This window comes from Oncorhynchus masou, chromosome 33 (assembly GCF_036934945.1).
Source record: "Oncorhynchus masou masou isolate Uvic2021 chromosome 33, UVic_Omas_1.1, whole genome shotgun sequence".
NCBI lineage: Eukaryota > Metazoa > Chordata > Actinopteri > Salmoniformes > Salmonidae > Oncorhynchus > Oncorhynchus masou.
In genome coordinates, this window is record NC_088244.1 from 2,224,758 (window position 1) to 2,243,739 (window position 18,982).

Below are 18,982 nucleotides of genomic sequence, written 5' to 3' on the forward strand. Positions count from 1 at the left end.
CTGTGATCCAATGGACTGTGTTGTAATGGACTGTGTTCCAATGGACTGTGTTCCAATGGACTGTGTTCTAATGGACTGTGTTCTAATGGACTGTGTTCCAATGGACTGTGATCTAATGGACTGTGATCTAATGGACTGTGATCTAATGGACTGTGTTCTAATGGACTGTGATCTAATGGACTGTGTTCTAATGGAGTGTGTTCCAATGGACTGTGTTCCAATGGACTGTGTTCCAATGGACTGTGTTCTAATGGACTGTGATCCAATGGACTGTGTTCCAATGGACTGCGATCTAATGGACTGTGTTCCAATGGACTGTGTTCCAATGGACTGTGTTCTAATGGACTGCGTTCTAATGGACTGCGTTCTAATGGACTGCGATCTAATGGACTGTGTTCCAATGGAGTGTGTTCCAATGGAGTGTGTTCTAATGGACTGTGTTCCAATGGACTGTGTTCCAATAGAGTGTGTTCCAATGGACTGTGTTCTAATGGACTGTGTTCTAATGGACTGTGATCTAATGGACTGTGTTCTAATGGACTGTGATCTAATGGACTGTGTTCTACTGGACTGTGTTCCAATGGACTGTGTTCTAATGGACTGTGTTCTAATGGACTGTGTTCTAATGGAGTGTGTTCCAATGGGCTGTGATCCAATGGACTGTGTTCCAATGGACTGCGTTCCAATGGACTGCGTTCCAATGGACTGCGTTCTAATGGACTGCGATCTAATGGACTGCGTTCTAATGGACTGTGTTCTAATGGACTGTGTTCTAATGGACTGTGTTCCAATGGACTGTGATCTAATGGAGTGTGTTCCAATGGAGTGTGTTCCAATGGACTGTGTTCTAATGGACTGTGTTCTAATGGACTGTGTTCCAATGGAGTGTGTTCCAATGGAGTGTGTTCCAATGGACTGTGTTCTAATGGACTGTGTTCTAATGGACTGTGTTCCAATGGACTGTGATCTAATGGACTGTGATCTAATGGACTGTGATCTAATGGACTGTGTTCTAATGGACTGTGTTCCAATGGACTGTGTTCTAATGGACTGCGTTCTAATGGACTGCGTTCTAATGGACTGCGATCTAATGGACTGTGTTCCAATGGAGTGTGTTCCAATGGAGTGTGTTCTAATGGACTGTGTTCCAATGGACTGTGTTCCAATAGAGTGTGTTCCAATGGACTGTGTTCTAATGGAGTGTGTTCTAATGGACTGTGTTCTAATGGACTGTGTTCCAATGGACTGTGATCTAATGGAGTGTGTTCCAATGGAGTGTGTTCCAATGGACTGTGTTCTAATGGACTGTGTTCTAATGGACTGTGTTCCAATGGAGTGTGTTCCAATGGAGTGTGTTCCAATGGACTGTGATCCAATGGACTGTGATCCAATGGACTGCGTTCTAATGGACTGCGATCTAATGGACTGTGTTCCAATGGACTGTGTTCCAATGGACTGTGTTCCAATGGACTGTGATCTAATGGACTGTGATCCAATGGACTGTGTTCTAATGGACTGTGTTCTAATGGACTGTGTTCTAATGGACTGTGATCTAATGGACTGTGTTCCAATGGAGTGTGTTCCAATGGAGTGTGTTCCAATGGAGTGTGTTCCAATGGACTGTGATCCAATAGACTGTGTTCCAATGGACTGTGTTCCAATGGACTGTGTTCCAATGGACTGTGATCTAATGGACTGTGATCCAATGGACTGTGATCCAATGGACTGTGTTCTAATGGGCTGTGATCTAATGGACTGTGTTCCAATGGAGTGTGTTCCAATGGAGTGTGTTCCAATGGACTGCGATCCAATGGACTGCGTTCTAATGGACTGCGTTCTAATGGACTGCGTTCTAATGGACTGTGATCTAATGGACTGTGTTCCAATGGAGTGTGTTCCAATGGAGTGTGTTCCAATGGACTGTGATCCAATAGACTGTGATCCAATAGACTGTGTTCCAATGGACTGTGTTCCAATGGACTGTGTTCCAATGGACTGTGTTCTAATGGACTGTGTTCCAATGGACTGTGATCTAATGGACTGTGATCCAATGGACTGTGTTCTAATGGACTGTGTTCTAATGGACTGTGTTCCAATGGACTGTGTTCCAATGGACTGTGTTCCAATGGACTGTGTTCCAATGGACTGTGATCCAATGGACTGTGTTCCAATGGACTGTGATCTAATGGACTGTGATCTAATGGACTGTGTTCTAATGGACTGTGATCTAATGGACTGTGTTCTAATGGACTGTGTTCCAATAGAGTGTGTTCCAATGGACTGTGTTCTAATGGACTGTGTTCTAATGGACTGTGATCTAATGGACTGTGTTCTAATGGACTGTGTTCCAATGGACTGTGTTCTAATGGACTGTGTTCTAATGGACTGTGTTCCAATGGGCTGTGTTCTAATGGACTGTGTTCCAATGGGCTGTGATCCAATGGACTGTGTTCCAATGGACTGTGTTCCAATGGACTGTGTTCTAAGGATCCATGCAGATACAGGAAAACCAATAAATGAGTTAATATTTATTCAAAATTAGTGTTGACGTTTCCACACGGTTCTGGTTCTGAGGCTTGGTCATCTGGGGTCTGTAGTTCATCTGTCCAATCCCCTGCAAGGAGAGAGAAAGGCATTAATAACATTACTATACTGTACTCATTTAATTTAAAATATTACTGTTTGATATGCATGCATATAATTATATTGTTCTCCTTAAATCACATGCCAGTGTTGGTTTTGTATCCAATGCATTGAGGTAGTCTAGGCCTTCTAATCTAGTTGTATTGTAATCATATCGCCTATTTGTTATCGATGCATAAAGTGAATATAAAAACAAGCCATCGTGAACGCCAGTGTCATTTAATAATATACATGGGTGTTATTATGTATCTCAAGCCTTCTCATTGGAAATAAAAACACAAGCCGTCCTAATGCAGTATTAGCTTCACAGTGACAAGTGGAAACCTGGGCAGTCTATCTGTATCAGTCTGTCTGTATCTGTATCAGTCTGTCTGTATCAGTCTGTCTGTATCTGTATCAGTCTGTCTGTATCAGTCTGTCTGTATCTGTATCAGTCTGTCTGTATCAGTCTATCTGTATCTGTATCAGTCTGTATCTGTATCAGTCTGTCTGTATCAGTCTGTCTGTATCAGTCTGTATCTGTATCAGTCTGTCTGTATCAGTCTGTCTGTATCAGTCTATCTGTATCTGTATCAGTCTGTCTGTATCTGTATCAGTCTGTCTGTATCAGTCTGTCTGTATCTGTATCAGTCTGTCTGTATCAGTCTGTCTGTATCAGTCTGTATCTGTATCAGTCTGTCTGTATCTGTATCAGTCTGTCTGTATCTGTATCAGTCTGTCTGTATCAGTCTGTCTGTATCTGTATCAGTCTGTCTGTATCAGTCTGTCTGTATCAGTCTATTTGTATCTGTATCAGTCTATCTGTATCTGTATCAGTCTGTCTGTATCTGTATCAGTCTATCTGTATCTGTATCAGTCTGTCTGTATCTGTATCAGTCTGTCTGTATCAGTCTGTCTGTATCAGTCTATTTGTATCTGTATCAGTCTGTCTGTATCTGTCTGTCTGTATCAGTCTGTCTGTATCTGTATCAGTCTATCTGTATCTGTAGCAGTCTGTCTGTATCTGTCAATCTGTATCAGTCTGTCAATCTGTATCAGTCTGTCTGTATCTGTATCTGTCAATCTGTATCAGTCTGTCTGTATCTGTATCAGTCTGTCTGTATCTGTATCAGTCTATCTGTATCTGTATCAGTCTATCTGTATCAGTCTGTCTGTATCTGTATCAGTCTGTCTGTATCTGTATCAGTCTGTATGTATCAGTCTGTCTGTATCTGTATCAGTCTGTCTGTATCAGTCTGTCTGTATCAGTCTGTCTGTATCTGTATCAGTCCCAGTCTATCTGTATCAGTCTGTCTGTATCAGTCTATCTGTATCAGTCTGTCTGTATCTGTATCAGTCTGTCTGTATCTGTATCAGTCTATCTGTATCTGTAGCAGTCTGTCTGTATCTGTCAATCTGTATCAGTCTGTCAATCTGTATCAGTCTGTCTGTATCTGTATCAGTCTGTCTGTATCTGTATCAGTCTGTCTGTATCAGTCTGTCTGTATCAGTCTATTTGTATCTGTATCAGTCTGTCTGTATCTGTCTGTCTGTATCAGTCTGTCTGTATCTGTATCAGTCTATCTGTATCTGTAGCAGTCTGTCTGTATCTGTCAATCTGTATCAGTCTGTCAATCTGTATCAGTCTGTCTGTATCTGTATCAGTCTATCTGTATCTGTATCAGTCTATCTGTATCAGTCTGTCTGTATCTGTATCAGTCTGTCTGTATCTGTATCAGTCTATCTGTATCTGTAGCAGTCTGTCTGTATCTGTCAATCTGTATCAGTCTGTCAATCTGTATCAGTCTGTCAATCTGTATCAGTCTGTCTGTATCTGTATCAGTCTGTCTGTATCAGTGTCTGTCTTTTTGCATCTGCCTCTGTGCATCTGCCCTTGGAGGTGCTGAGGTCCAGGTTACCGGGTCGTGGTGACAGGTTGTCATGGTGACAGGGTCTTGGTGGTCAAGGTGTAGTCATGGTAACGGCTTGGTTCAATCTGTCCTTGAAGGTGGGTTCGGAGGTCGGCATTGTGGTGACTGGGCCACCGCCAGGGTCGTGGTGTTGAGGGTCTTGTGGGGGGGGGGGGTGTCTATCTGTCCTGAGGAGATGCAGAGGTTCGTGATCGGGGGGGGGGGGTGGTCCTCTACATATCCTTGGCGGTACGTAAGTCAGTAGTAACCATAGGAGGTCCGTGGTCAGGGGATAGTTCAAGGGTCATGGGCAGGAGGATTGGGGGTCTACCTATCCTTGGCGGTGCGGAGGTCGGTGGTAACAGGGTCGTGCTGGATGGTCTGGTGCAGCATGAGGGCCAGGAGACCTGCTCTATTGGTCATGGCTGTTCGGACGTTCCTCTCCTGCTCAAAGAGCTCGTCCAGCTTGTACCACTGGACAAGAGGAGAGGGGACGAAGGAGAGGACAAGAGGAGAGGGGACGAAGGAGAGGACAAGAGGAGAAGGGACGAAGGAGAGGACAAAAGGAGAGGACAAGAGGAGGGGGGACGAAGGAGAGGACAAGAGGAGAGGGGACGAAGGAGAGGACAAGAGGAGGGGGGACGAAGGAGAGGACAAGAGGAGGGGGGACGAAGGAGAGGACAAGAGGAGGGGGACGAAGGAGAGGACAAGAGGAGGGGGACGAAGGAGAGGACAAGAGGAGGGGGGACGAAGGAGATGACAAGAGGAGAGGGGACGAAGGAGAGGACAAGAGGAGAGGGGACGAAGGAGAGGACAAGAGGAGAGGGGACGAAGGAGAGGACAAGAGGAGAGGGGACGAAGGAGAGGACAAGAGGAGAGGGGACGAAGGAGAGGACAAGAGGAGAGGGGACGAAGGAGAGGACAAGAGGAGAGGGGACGCAGGAGAGGGGATGAAGGAGAGGACAAGAGGAGAGGGGACGAAGGAGAGGGAACGAAGGAGAGGACAAGTCATATGAGAGAATGGCTACTTACTTAAACAGTTAACATGTACGAGTAAAATGTTCCACGTGATGACTAAAAAGGGCCTGAAACGTGGACTACATATGAGAGACTGACTTAACGTAACCTATATGATTATTATAACACTTTCCCTTTCCACTGACCACTCTGACTCTCTCCAGGTCCACCTCAGCCCTCCTCAGTTTCTCCCAGCAGTAATGCTTGTTACACTTGCGCTTCGACACCCGGCAGTACTCTCCTGTGGGCTGGAAGACGTCTCTCACCAGGGGACAGCCACACACCTCGTCCACAGTAACCTGGAGAGAGACAGGGCTCAGGTGGGAGGGACCACTGAAACATAACGGTCGTGGAGTCATGTGCTATTGAACGGAATAAAAGTGCTAAATGGTGTATATTGTTCTGAAGATTATGTGTAGGAGGCTTATAAATAGATGAGAAGGTGAGAGAAACCTACCTTGGGTTCTATACCTACCTTGGGTTCTATACCTACCTTGGGTTCTATACCTACCTTGGGTTCTAAACCTACCTTGGGTTCTAAACCTACCTTGGGTTCTATACCTACAAACCTACCTTGGGTTCTATACCTACCTTGGGTTCTATACCTACCTTGGGTTCTATACCTACCTTGGGTTCTAAACCTACCTTGGGTTCTATACCTACCTTGGGTTCTATACCTACCTTGGGTTCTATACCTACAAACCTACCTTGGGTTCTATACCTACCTTGGGTTCTAAACCTACCTTGGGTTCTAAACCTACCTTGGGTTCTATACCTACCTTGGGTTCTATACCTACCTTGGGTACTATACCTACCTTGGGTTCTATACCTACAAACCTACCTTGGGTTCTATACCTACCTTGGGTTCTATACCTACCTTGGGTTCTAAACCTACCTTGGGTTCTATACCTACAAACCTACCTTGGGTTCTATACCTACCTTGGGTTCTAAACCTACCTTGGGTTCTATACCCACCTTGGGTTCTATACCTACCTTGGGTTCTATACCTACCTTGGGTTCTATACCTACCTTGGGTTCTAAACCTACCTTGGGTTCTATACCTACCTTGGGTTCTATACCTACAAACCTACCTTGGGTTCTATACCTACCTTGGGTTCTATACCTACAAACCTACCTTGGGTTCTAAACCTACCTTGGGTTCTATACCTACCTTGGGTTCTATACCTACCTTGGGTTCTATACCTACAAACCTACCTTGGGTTCTAAACCTACCTTGGGTTCTATACCTACCTTGGGTTCTATACCTACAAACCTACCTTGGGTTCTAAACCTACCTTGGGTTCTAAACCTACCTTGGGTTCTAAACCTACCTTGGGGTCTAAACCTACCTTGGGGTCTCTAGAGTGTTCAGGACACAACACCTGCAGTCTCTTACAGTAGGTTTTACTCTGAGGGTTGTATACGTCACAGAACAGTCTGGTTGCACTGCGGAGAGAGACAAGACAGAAAATAAACAACTAACTAACTCAAGTAAATAACACTCTCCTTTCCTACAAACTACTTTATTGAATGGCAAATGAACTGAATCCCGAAAAAAACATTTCCACTGCAATTCAGCCCTGCAACAAAAGGACCAGCTGACATCATGTCAGTGATTCTCTCGTTAACACAGGTGTGAGTGTTGACGAGGACAAGGCTGGAGATCACTCTGTCATGCTGATTGAGTTTGAATAACAGACTGGAAGCTTCAAAAGGAGGGTGGTGCTTGGAATCATTGTTCTTCCTCTGTCAACCATGGTTACCTGCAAGGAAACACGTGCCGTCATCATTGCTTTGCGCAAAAAGGGCTTCACAGGCAAGGATATTGCTGCCAGTAAGATTGCACCTAAATCAACCATTTATCGGATCATCAAGAACTTCAAGGAAAGCGGTTCAATTGTTGTGAAGAAGGCTTCAGGGCGCCCAAGAAAGTCCAGCAAGCGCCAAGACCGTCTCCTTAAGTTGATTCAGCTGCGGGATCAGGGCATCACCAGTACAGAGCTTGCTCAAGAATGGCCAAAGGCAGGTGTGAGTGCATCTGCACGCACAGTGAGGCAAAGACTTTTGGCCTGGTGTCAAGAAGGGCAGCAAAGAAGCCACTTCTCTCCAGGAAAAACATCAGGGACAGACTGATATTCTGCTAAATGTACAGTGATTGATTGGACTGCTGAGGACTGGGGTAAAGTCATGTTCTCTGATGAATCCCATTTCCCATTGTTTGGGGCATCTGGAAAAAAGCTTGTCCGGAGAAGACAAGGTGAGCGCTACCATCAGTCCTGTGTCATGCCAACAGTAAAGCATCCTGAAACTATTCATGTGTGGGGTTGCTTCTCAGCCAAAGGACTGGGCTCACTCACAATTTTGCCTAAGAACACAGCCATAAATAAAGAATGGTACCAACACATCCTCCGAGAGCAACTTCTCCCAACCATCCAGGAACAGTTTGGTGATGAACAATGCCTTTTCCAGCATGATGGAGCACCTTGCAATAACCAAGTGGCTCGGGGAACAAAACACTGAACTTGTGGTCAATCCTCAAGAGGCGGGTGGACAAACAAAACCTCACAAATTCTGACAAACTCCAAGCATTGATTATGCAAGAATGGGCTGCCATCAGTCAGGATGTGGCCCAGAAGTTAATTGACAGCATGAGAGGGCGGATTGCAGAGGTCTTGAAAAAGAAGGGTCAACACTGCAAATATTGACTCTTTGCATCAACTTCATGTAATTGTCAATAAAAGCCTTTGACTCTTATGAAATGCTTGTAATTATACTTCAGTATCCATAGTAACATCTGACAAAAATATCTAAAGACACTGAAGCAGCAAACTTTGTGGAAACTAATATTTGTGTCATTCTCAAGACTTTTGGCCACGACTGTACTACAACTAGTTTGATGGTTGTAGTATTAACATTCATGGTTGTTCCCATTAACAATCACCCATATTAGCATCTTACCTATTTCCTTTCAAACGTCACATTTCTTTAGTACTGATCTTAATGAACGATATCAGTAAAATACCTGTGGTAGGTGTAGATCACGTCCCAGCTCTCCTGTGATATGTGGTTGTCCCACCTAGCTATCTGAATATACTAACAACTGTGATATGTGGTTGTCCCACCTAGCTATCTGAATATACTAACTACTGTGATATGTGGTTGTCTCACCTAGCTATCTGAATATACTAACTACTGTGATATGTGGTTGTCTCACCTAGCTATCTGAATATACTAACAACTGTGATATGTGGTTGTCCCACCTAGCTATCTGAAGATGAATATACTAACTACTATGATATGTGGTTGTCCACCTAGCTATCTGAATATACTAACTACTGTGATATGTGGTTGTCCACCTAGCTATCTGAATATACTAACTACTGTGATATGTGGTTGTCTCACCTAGCTATCTGAATATACTAACTACTGTGATATGTGGTTGTCCACCTAGCTATCTGAATATACTAACTACTGTGATACTTGGTTGTCCCACCTAGCTATCTGAATATACTAACTACTGTGATATGTGGTTGTCCCACCTAGCTATCTGAAGATGAATATACTAACTACTGTGATATGTGGTTGTCCACCTAGCTATCTGAATATACTAACTACTGTGATATGTGGTTGTCCACCTAGCTATCTGAATATACTAACTACTGTGATACTTGGTTGTCCCACCTAGCTATCTGAATATACTAACTACTGTGATATGTGGTTGTCTCACCGAGCTATCTGAAGATGAATATACTAACTACTGTGATATGTGGTTGTCTCACCTTGCTATCTGAATATACTAACTACTGTGATATGTGGTTGTCTCACCTAGCTATCTGAATATACTAACTACTGTGATATGTGGTTGTCTCACCTAGCTATCTGAATATACTAACTACTGTGATATGTGGTTGTCCACCTAGATATCTGAAGATGAATATACTAAATGTATGTCGCTGTGGATAAATGACTACAATGTAAATGTAAAGCTATAACAATTTTCCATCAATTTCATTGACATTTGGTGTCAGTCGTAGGTATGTGATGTTGACGGTGGGATTGGTCCTTACCCTTCGATGCGTGTGGGGTACATGGAGCCGAAGGAGGTCTGGCTCTCATACTGCACAAGGAAAACAACACATTTAATACAACACAGTTGTATTATAACACATTGCTGCTCAAATGTTTTTGACCTACTGACCTTAGCGTAGCATCTCTCCATGTGTCTTAGCGCCACCTTGGGGTTGACGGGGTGACTGCAGGACACGCAGAATATCTGCAGGTCTGTATCTGTGTCCCCTTCTGCCTCATTCACCTAAAAGAGAGCAACAAATAAATAAAACAAAGTGAAACAATGGGCGGGCTTTTGAACTGTGTTTGAGGATGTGTTTGGGGCTGTCTATGAGGCTGTGTTTGAGGCTGTGTATGAGGCTGTGTATGAGGCTGTGTTTGGGGCTGTGTTTGGGGATGTGTTTGAGGCTGTGTTTGAGGATGTGTTTGAGGCTGTGTTTGAGGCTGTGTGTATGAGGCTGTGTTTGGGGATGTGTTTGAAGGTGTGTTTGAGGCTGTGTTTGAGGATGTGTTTGAGGCTGTGTATGAGGCTGTGTTTGAGGCTGTGTGTATGAGGCTGTGTTTGAGGATGTGTTTGGGGCTGTCTATGAGGCTGTGTTTGAGGCTGTCTATGAGGCTGTGTATGAGGCTGTGTTTGAGGCTGTCTATGAGGCTGTGTTTGAGGCTGTGTGTGAGGCTGTGTTTGAGGCTGTGTTTGAGGCTGTGTGTATGAGGCTGTGTTTGAGGATGTGTTTGAGGATGTCTATGAGTCTGTGTTTGAGGCTGTGTTTGAGGCTGTGTGTTTGAGGCTGTGTTTGAGGCTGTGTGTTTGAGGCTGTGTTTGAGGCTGTGTTTGAGGCTGTGTGTTTGAGGCTGTGTTTGAGTCTGTGTTTGAGGCTGTGTGTATGAGGCTGTGTTTGGGGCTGTGTTTGAGGCTGTGTATGAGGCTGTGTTTGGGGCTGTGTTTGAGGCTGTGTTTGGGGCTGTGTTTGAGGCTGTGCATGAGACTGTATGAGTCTCTCTCTCTCTCACCTCTTCGTCCTGTTGCACCACCTGTTGCTTAGCCTTGGCAATGATCCCCTCCAGCTCGTGGAAGCGTTTCTCCATGTCCGTGAGTCTCAGGCGGGCTGACTGCTGATCTCTCCTGATTCGCTCCAGCAGCTTCTTGCCCTGCTCCTCGGCTATACAGGGAGATTGCTGCCACTGCTGTATCCTCTGAGGCAAAATCTCATAGATACGACTGGTGGGGACAGAGAGAGAGACAGAGAGAGAGACAGAGAGAGAGAGAGACAGAGAGAGAGACAGAGAGAGAGACAGAGAGAGAGACAGAGAGAGAGACAGAGAGAGATATATAGAGAGAGATATAGAGTTCGAGAGAGAAAGAGAACGCGAAAGAGATGGAGAGAGAGAGAGAAAGATAGAGAAAGGGAGATAGAGAGATAGAGAGTGAAAGATATAGAGATATATATATATAGAGAGAAAGAGAGAGAATAGACAAAACAGATCCTGGGGTAAGATCTCATAGATACGACTGGTGGGAGGGGGACAGAGACAATTTCTTGGACAAATTGTTTCACTGTAATAGTGAAGGTGTAAACTTGGCAGTAGAAAACCTAAACAGTATATTTGACCTCTCAGCTTCCCAATCAAATCTAAAAAATGTCAAGCAGACAACGTAAGAAAATTAACAACAATGACAAATGGTTTGATGAAGAATGCAAAAACCTACGAAATAAATTAAGAAACCTGTCCCACCCAAAACATAGCGACCCAGAAAACCACGCCTTCACTATGGTGAATCACTGAAACACTACGGAAATACACTACGGAAAAAGAAGGAACAGCATGTCAGAAATCAGCTCAATGTAACTGAAGAATCCATGGAATCTAACCACTTCTGGGAAAATTGGAAAACACTAAACAAACAACAACACGAAGAGTTATCTATCCAAAATAGAGATGGGCGCTGTCCTACCAAGCAAAAAGGCAGTAACTGCTCACAGCGTGGAACTTTATCTACCTTGGTTTTACAGTAACCTTATGCAGTTACTGCTCACATGACCCCCCATTTTCTCCTAAACACAACACAATAGAGGCAGGATACTTGTCCACATGAATAAGCATGCATTTAATGCAGCAAAAATGACATTAACTAATTTTCGACCAAATGAGCAGTTGCTGCCTTTTTGCTTGCGAGGGCAGTATGGAAACCGCTTCTCCAATCTGTTTTGGCTCTATAACAAAGAACAAAGAACAAACAGCAAAAACATATACATGATAAATTACAAATCTTAGAATCAACTATTAAAGACCAGAACCCTCTGGATTCTCCAATTATATTGAATGAACTACAGGACAAAATACAAACCCTCCAACCCAAAAGGCCGTGGTTTTGATGGTTTCCTAAATTAAATGATAAAATATACAGACAACAAATTCCAATTGGCTATACTTAAACTCTTTAACATCATTCTTAGCTCTGGCATCTTCCCCAATATTTGGAACCAAGGACTGATCACCACAAATTTGACCCCAATAACTACCGTGGCATATGCATCAACAGCAACCGTGGGTAAATCCTCTGCATTACCATGAACAGCAGACACCTACACTTCCTCTGGGAAAACAATGTTTTTTTGTTTGTTTGTGTTTTAACCAAATTACCATATGACAGACCACGTATTCACCCTGCACACCCGAATTGACAAAAAGGGAAGAAAAAAAAAGTCTTCTCATGCTTTGTTGATTTCAAAAAGGTTACTGACTCAATTTGGTACAGGGGTCTGCTTTATAAATAGATGGAAAGTGGTGTTGGGTAAAAAAAAAAACTACATTATAAAATCCAACTGTTTAAAATTGGCAAAAAACATAGATTTCTTTCCACAGGGCTGTGGGGCAGCTTGAGCCCCACAGCTAGTACCCCAAGGCTCGATCCTAAGCCCCACAGCTAGAGAGCTTCCTACTGCTTGAGCTATGTTGTTGATGTAAATTGAGAAGAGCGTGGGGCCTAGGATCGAGCCTTGGGGTACCCCCTTGGTGAAAGGCAGAGGCTGAGACAGCAGATGTTCTGACTTTATACACTGCACACTTTGAGAGAGGTAGTTAGCAAACCAGCCCAAAGACCCCTCAGAGACACCAATACTCCTTAGCCGGCCCACAAGAATGGAATGGTCTACTGTATCAAAAGCTTTGGCCAAGTCAATAAAAATAGCAGTACAATATTGCTTAGAATCAAGGGCAAACCAGGCCAAGGACCCTGGGGTAGCAGGTGGCCTAGTGGTTAGAGCGTTGGACTAATAACCGGAAGGTTGCAAGATCGAATCCCCTGAGCTGACAAGGTAAAAATCTGTTGTTCTACCCCTGAACAAGGCAGTTAACCCACTGTTCCTAGGCCATCATTGAAAATAAGAATTTGCTCTTAACTGACTTGCTTAGTTAAATAAAAGGTTAAAAAAAAATCAAGGGCAATAATGACATAATTTAGGACATTTAAGGTTGCAGTGACATAACCTGAGCAGAAACCATATTGCATACCAGAGAGAATACTATAGACATCAAGAAAGCCAGTCAGTTGATCATTGACAAGTATTCCCAATACTTTTGATAAACAGGGCAAAATAGAAATGGGCCTATAACAGTTAGGATCAGCTTGATCTCCCCTTTAAAATAAAGGATGAACTGTGGCTGCCTTCCAAGCAAAGGGAATCCTCCCCAGAAAGGAGAGACAGGTTAAAAAGGTCAGAGATGGGCTTGGTGATGATAGGGGCAGCAACCTCGAAAGAAGAAAGGGTCTAAACCATCTGACCCAGATGTTTTAGGTTTAACACCTCGGACTCAGTGATGCTTAAAACCAGCAAATCAAATTGTTTGGGGACAGACTTGGTAGAGACAACCGAGCGCTGAAGGTGATCCTTGGTAAAGATTTGCCACTCCTCCACCTTTGGAAGATGTCTTACCGAAAAAAGATGTTCAAAGCACTCTTTCTTAACTACGTCTCAGTAATGACCAACACATCTGGATTGGAGCTGTGAACCCACACTTTCAATTGGTCCATTTTAGGTAATACTGCCATAGGCTAGGTCACGGACCTGCCATAGGCTAGGTCATGGAACTACCATAGACTAGGTCATGGAACTACCATAGGCTAGGTCATGGAACTACCATAGGCTAGGTCCTGGAACTACCATAGGCTAGGTCCTGGAACTACCATAGGCTAGGACATGGAACTACCATAGGCTAGGTCATGGAACTACCATAGGCTAGGTCATGGAACTACCATAGGCTAGGTCCTGGAACTACCATAGGCTAGGTCCTGGAACTACCATAGGCTAGGACATGGAACTACCATAGGCTAGGACATGGAACTACCATAGGCTAGGCATGGAACCACCATAGGCTAGGCATGGAACTACCATAGGCTAGGACATGGAACTACCATAGGCTAGGTCATGGAACTACCATAGGCTAGGACATGGAACTACCATAGGCTAGGACATGGAACTACCATAGGCTAGGACATGGAACTACCATAGGCTAGGACATGGAACTACCATAGGCTAGGTCATGGAACTACCATAGGCTAGGACATGGAACTACCATAGGCTAGGACATGGAACTACCATAGGCTAGGACATGGAACTACCATAGGCTAGGACATGGAACTACCATAGGCTAGGACATGGAACTACCATAGGCTAGGACATGGAACTACCATAGGCTAGGACATGGAACTACCATAGGCTAGGACATGGAACTACCATAGGCTAGGACATGGAACTACCATAGGCTAGGACATGGAACTACCATAGGCTAGGACATGGAACTACCATAGGCTAGGACATGGTACTACCATAGGCTAGGACATGGTACTACCATAGGCTAGGACATGGAACTACCATAGCCTAGGACATGGAACTACCATAGCCTAGGACATGGAACTACCATAGGCTAGGACATGGAACTACCATAGGCTAGGACATGGAACTACCATAGGCTAGGACATGGAACTACCATAGGCTAGGACATGGAACTACCATAGGCTAGGACATGGAACTACCATAGGCTAGGACATGGAACTACCATAGGCTAGGACATGGAACTACCATAGGCTAGGTCAGGCAATAAAGATACGATGTGCTCTGAAAAAGGAAAAAGCAGACATTGAGCTATTACAAGAGACACACCTCTGTGATGCCGAACATGCAGAACTTGGGTGGGACAGGTGTATGTCTCATCTTTCAAATCAAACAGAGGTACAGCCATACTTATCCATAAAAATGTTCCATTCATAATTGACAAAAAGATATCTGATCCGGAGGGGAGATTTGTTTTGAAAACTGGGTCACTGTACATATGCCCAGAACACAGGTACCTCTGCTTTCATGTCCATAACACCTACTCTCGTATAGTATCGTACATTTTTATCCCAAAGATTTTCAGCAATTCTGCCACTTGTACAATCGGACCCATAGCACTTTCAGATCACGCACTTTGTCCACCTCCGCTTGGACCTCTGTAAAAACATCACGAGGTCAAAGAGCTGAAAATTCAACACCTCCATGCTATCAAACGAAGCGTTCCATACATTGGTAACTACATGGATAGACAACTACACACAAGACAACAAAGTGTCTCCTGTTTCTCCGGCCACAATGTGGGACGCTGCTAAAGCCACACTAAGAGGTTGTCTAAATGCATATGCTTCCTCTGAGGAAAAAGCGTTCCAGCTCCCAACGCTGTGAAAAGTACATAAACAATCCCCAGACAGCGCCTCCTGGAGGCAACTTAAAGCAGCCAAAGCCAGACTACACTTGGACTATACTCGGGATGTAACAGTTGTCTTCGGTGGAAGGAGATGAGGCGCAAGGCGCAGCGTGGTAAGTGTTTATATTTTTTATAAAATAACAACACGGAACAAAACAATAAACGACAAAACAAACAGTGCCGTAAGGTGAATGAAAAAACACTAAACAGGAAATAATCACCCACAAAACACAGGTGGGAAAAGGCTACCTAAGTATGATTCTCAATCAGAGACAACGAACGACACCTGCCTCTGATTGAGAACCATACCAGGCCAAACACATAGAAAAAAGAACAGACGACCCACCCCAACTCACACCCTGACCAACCTAAAACAAAGACATAACAAAGGAACTAAGGTCAGAACGTGACACGGGAGATAAAAAAAGTTGTCTTCACTAATCAGAAACACCATGAGTACAGCAATAGGCCTAGCAGATTGCTTGCTTAGCAATTTAAAAAAGGACACAATCATCCGAACCATTGATGACGAGTTGACATATGATCCAGATAAGATACATTTGAACTTTCCACCATTTTTACTTGAAAGTATATACTTCTGAGAGAAAACATACAGATGCAGAACTCCATTCCTTCCTAGAGGGAATCTCGCTACCTAAACTATCAGAGACCGACCAAGAAGATCTCATCTGCCCCTTCACTCCTGAGGAGGTCCTAGAGGCAATTACCTCCATGCCACCTAACAAGTGCCCAGGCCCAGACGTGTTTCCCAGAAAGCTTTTTGGCCCCAGCTTAGCCCTATTTTCATGCCAATGCTGGATGATATTGTTTTGCAAATACTGAGCTCTCCCAGACTATGTACACAGCCCACATTAAAGTGTTGCTCAAAAAAGGACAAGGACCCTCTATCCTGCTCGTCCTTCTGGTCCACTCTTCTTCCCAAAATAATAAAAGCGGACCAAACTGGATTTATTAGAGACAGGTACTCTTCTGATAACATTCTCCGACTTTTTGATATGATTGATCAAGTAAACGCACAGAAGACTCCTGTCCTGCTGGAGGCTGAGAAAGTGTTCCACACGCCTGTCCTGCTGGCTTCCCTGGAGGCTGAGAAGGTGTTCCACACGCCTGTCCTGCTGGCTTCCCTGGAGGCTGAGAAGGTGTTCCACACACCTGTACTGCTGGCTTCCCTGGAGGCTGAGAAGGTGTTCCACACCACTGTCCTGCTGGCTTCCCTGGAGGCTGAGAAGGTGTTCCACACCACTGTCCTGCTGGCTTCCCTGGAGGCTGAGAAGGTGTTCCACACGCCTGTCCTGCTGGCTTCCCTGGAGGCTGGGAAGGTGTTCCACACCACTGTCCTGCTGGCTTCCCTGGAGGCTGAGAAGGTGTTCCACACCACTGTCCTGCTGGCTTCCCTGGAGGCTGAGAAGGTGTTCCACACCACTGTCCTGCTGGCTTCCCTGGAGGCTGAGAAGGTGTTCCACACCCCTGTCCTGCTGGCTTCCCTGGAGGCTGAGAAGGTGTTCCACACGCCTGTCCTGCTGGCGTCCCTGGAGGCTGAGAAGGTGTTCCACACCACTGTCCTGCTGGCTTCACTGGAGGCTGAGAAGGTGTTCCACACCACTGTCCTGCTGGCTTCCCTGGAGGCTGAGAAGGTGTTCCACACCACTGTCCTGCTGGCTTCCCTGGAGGCTGGGAGGCATTCGACAGGATGGAGTGGAGCTTTCTGTTATAAAAGTTCAATATGGGCCCAAACTTTATTAAATGGATTTTGTCCCTATACTGTCATCCAAATGCCATGGTGACTACTAACTTTCTGAATTCTGACAGATTCCCTTTGGGATGTGGCAGAAGACAAGGATGCTCTCTGTCCCCCTGCTTTACTTGTTAGGGGCGGAGCCTTTGGCAGAGTTCATATGAAGAGCAATCTAACAATTATGGGTGTTTCTGCAGACGGCCTTCAGCACAAGATTTCTCTCTACGCGGATGATGTCTTGCTCTACGTATCCAACCCTGAGAAATCCCTCCCTCTCATTTTAGACACATTTGCTCAGTAGGGCAAGTTTTCAGGCCATAAGATACATTTGAACAAGTCCATTGTTTGTCCTCTCAATCTTCCACTCACCAGCTCAATGAAGACAATATGTCTGTTCCAATGGAAGACTGTCTGTATCTGTCAGTTCCAATGGAAGACTGTCTGTCAGTTCCAATGGAAGACTGTCTGTTCCAATGGAAGACTGTCTATCTGTCAGTTCCAATGGAAGACTGTCTCTATCTGTCAGTTCCAATGGAAGACTGTCTCTACCTGTCAGTTCCAATGGAAGACTGTCTCTATCTGTCAGTTCCAATGGAAGACTGTCTCTATCTGTCGGTTCCTAATGGAAGACTGTCTCTATCTGCCAGTTCCAATGGAAGACTGTCTCTATCTGTCAGTTCCAATGGAAGACTGTCTCTATCTGTCGGTTCCTAATGGAAGACTGTCTCTATCTGCCAGTTCCAATGGAAGACTGTCTGGGGTTTCAATACCTTGGGATCTTTGTAACACCAGATCTGTAGTATTGATTCCAGTATTGATGGAATTATTGAGGCTCCCATCTACAGGTGAAGTTAGAAGTTTACCTGCACTTAGGTCATTTAAAACTTTTCTTTCAACCACTCCAGTACTTCTTGTTAACCAACTATGGTTTTGGGAAGTCTGTTAGGACATCTACTATGTGCATGACACAAGTAATCTTTCCAACAATTGTTTCCAGACAGATTATTTCACTTATAATTCACCGTATCACAATTCCAGTGGGTCAGAAGTTTACATACACTAAGTTGACTGTGGCTTTAAACAGCTTGGCAAATTCCAGAAAATGATGTCATGGCTTTAGAAGCTTCTGATAGGCTAATTGACATAATTTGAGTCAATTGGAGGTTTACCTGTGGCTGTATTTCAAGGCCGACCTTCAAACTCAGTGCCTCTTTGCTTGACATGATGGGAAAATCAAAAGACATCAGCAAAGACCTCAGAAAACAAATAGTAGACCTCCACAGGTCTGGTTCATCCTTGGGAGCAATTTCCAAATGCCTGAAGGTACCACATTCATCTGAACAAACAATAGTACGCAAGTATAAACACCATGGGACCACACAGCCGTCATACCACTCAGGAAGGCGACGCGTTCTGTCTCCTGGAGATGAACGTACTTTGGTGCGAAAAGTTAAAATCAATCCCAGAACAACAGCAAAGGACCTTGTGAAGATGCTGGAGGAAACAGGCACACAATTATCTATATCCACAGTAAAACGAGTCCTATAATCGACATAACAATATCTGATATGCAATGTCTCCAAACCCCCTCTGATTTTAAATCAAGATCTGGTTTTGGTATTTTTAATTTAAATGTATGCAGCCTGTTATGAAAAGTTGATGGGTTTAGGATTTGGGCTAAATCAACTGATGCTGATGTAGTTGTGTTTTCTGAAACCTGGCTCAGCAAGTCTGTTTTTGAGAAGGATATTTGTATAAGTGGTTACAATGTACAGTGAGGCAAAAAAGTATTTAGTCAGCCACCAATTGTGCAAGTTCTCCCACTTGAAAAGATGAGAGAGGCCTGTAATTTTCATCATAGAGACAC

The 18,982-nt window shown here is 44.4% G+C and overlaps 1 protein-coding gene across 1 annotated transcript in view; it reads right to left on the reverse strand.

The window, feature by feature from the left end:
- Window positions 1–2,508: 2,508 nt before the first annotated feature.
- Window positions 2,509–18,982, reverse strand: part of LOC135527499 (CXXC-type zinc finger protein 1-like) — a 30,425-nt gene continuing 13,951 nt past the window's right edge. The window contains exons 9-15 of the mRNA XM_064956004.1: window positions 10,629–10,836; window positions 9,748–9,861; window positions 9,617–9,666; window positions 6,899–6,995; window positions 5,696–5,848; window positions 4,864–5,006; window positions 2,509–2,614 (exon numbers count right to left, since the gene is read on the reverse strand). Coding sequence (XP_064812076.1) covers window positions 2,599–2,614; window positions 4,864–5,006; window positions 5,696–5,848; window positions 6,899–6,995; window positions 9,617–9,666; window positions 9,748–9,861; window positions 10,629–10,836 — 781 coding nt within the window. The 3' untranslated portion in view covers window positions 2,509–2,598. The remainder of the gene's footprint in view (window positions 2,615–4,863; window positions 5,007–5,695; window positions 5,849–6,898; window positions 6,996–9,616; window positions 9,667–9,747; window positions 9,862–10,628; window positions 10,837–18,982) is intronic.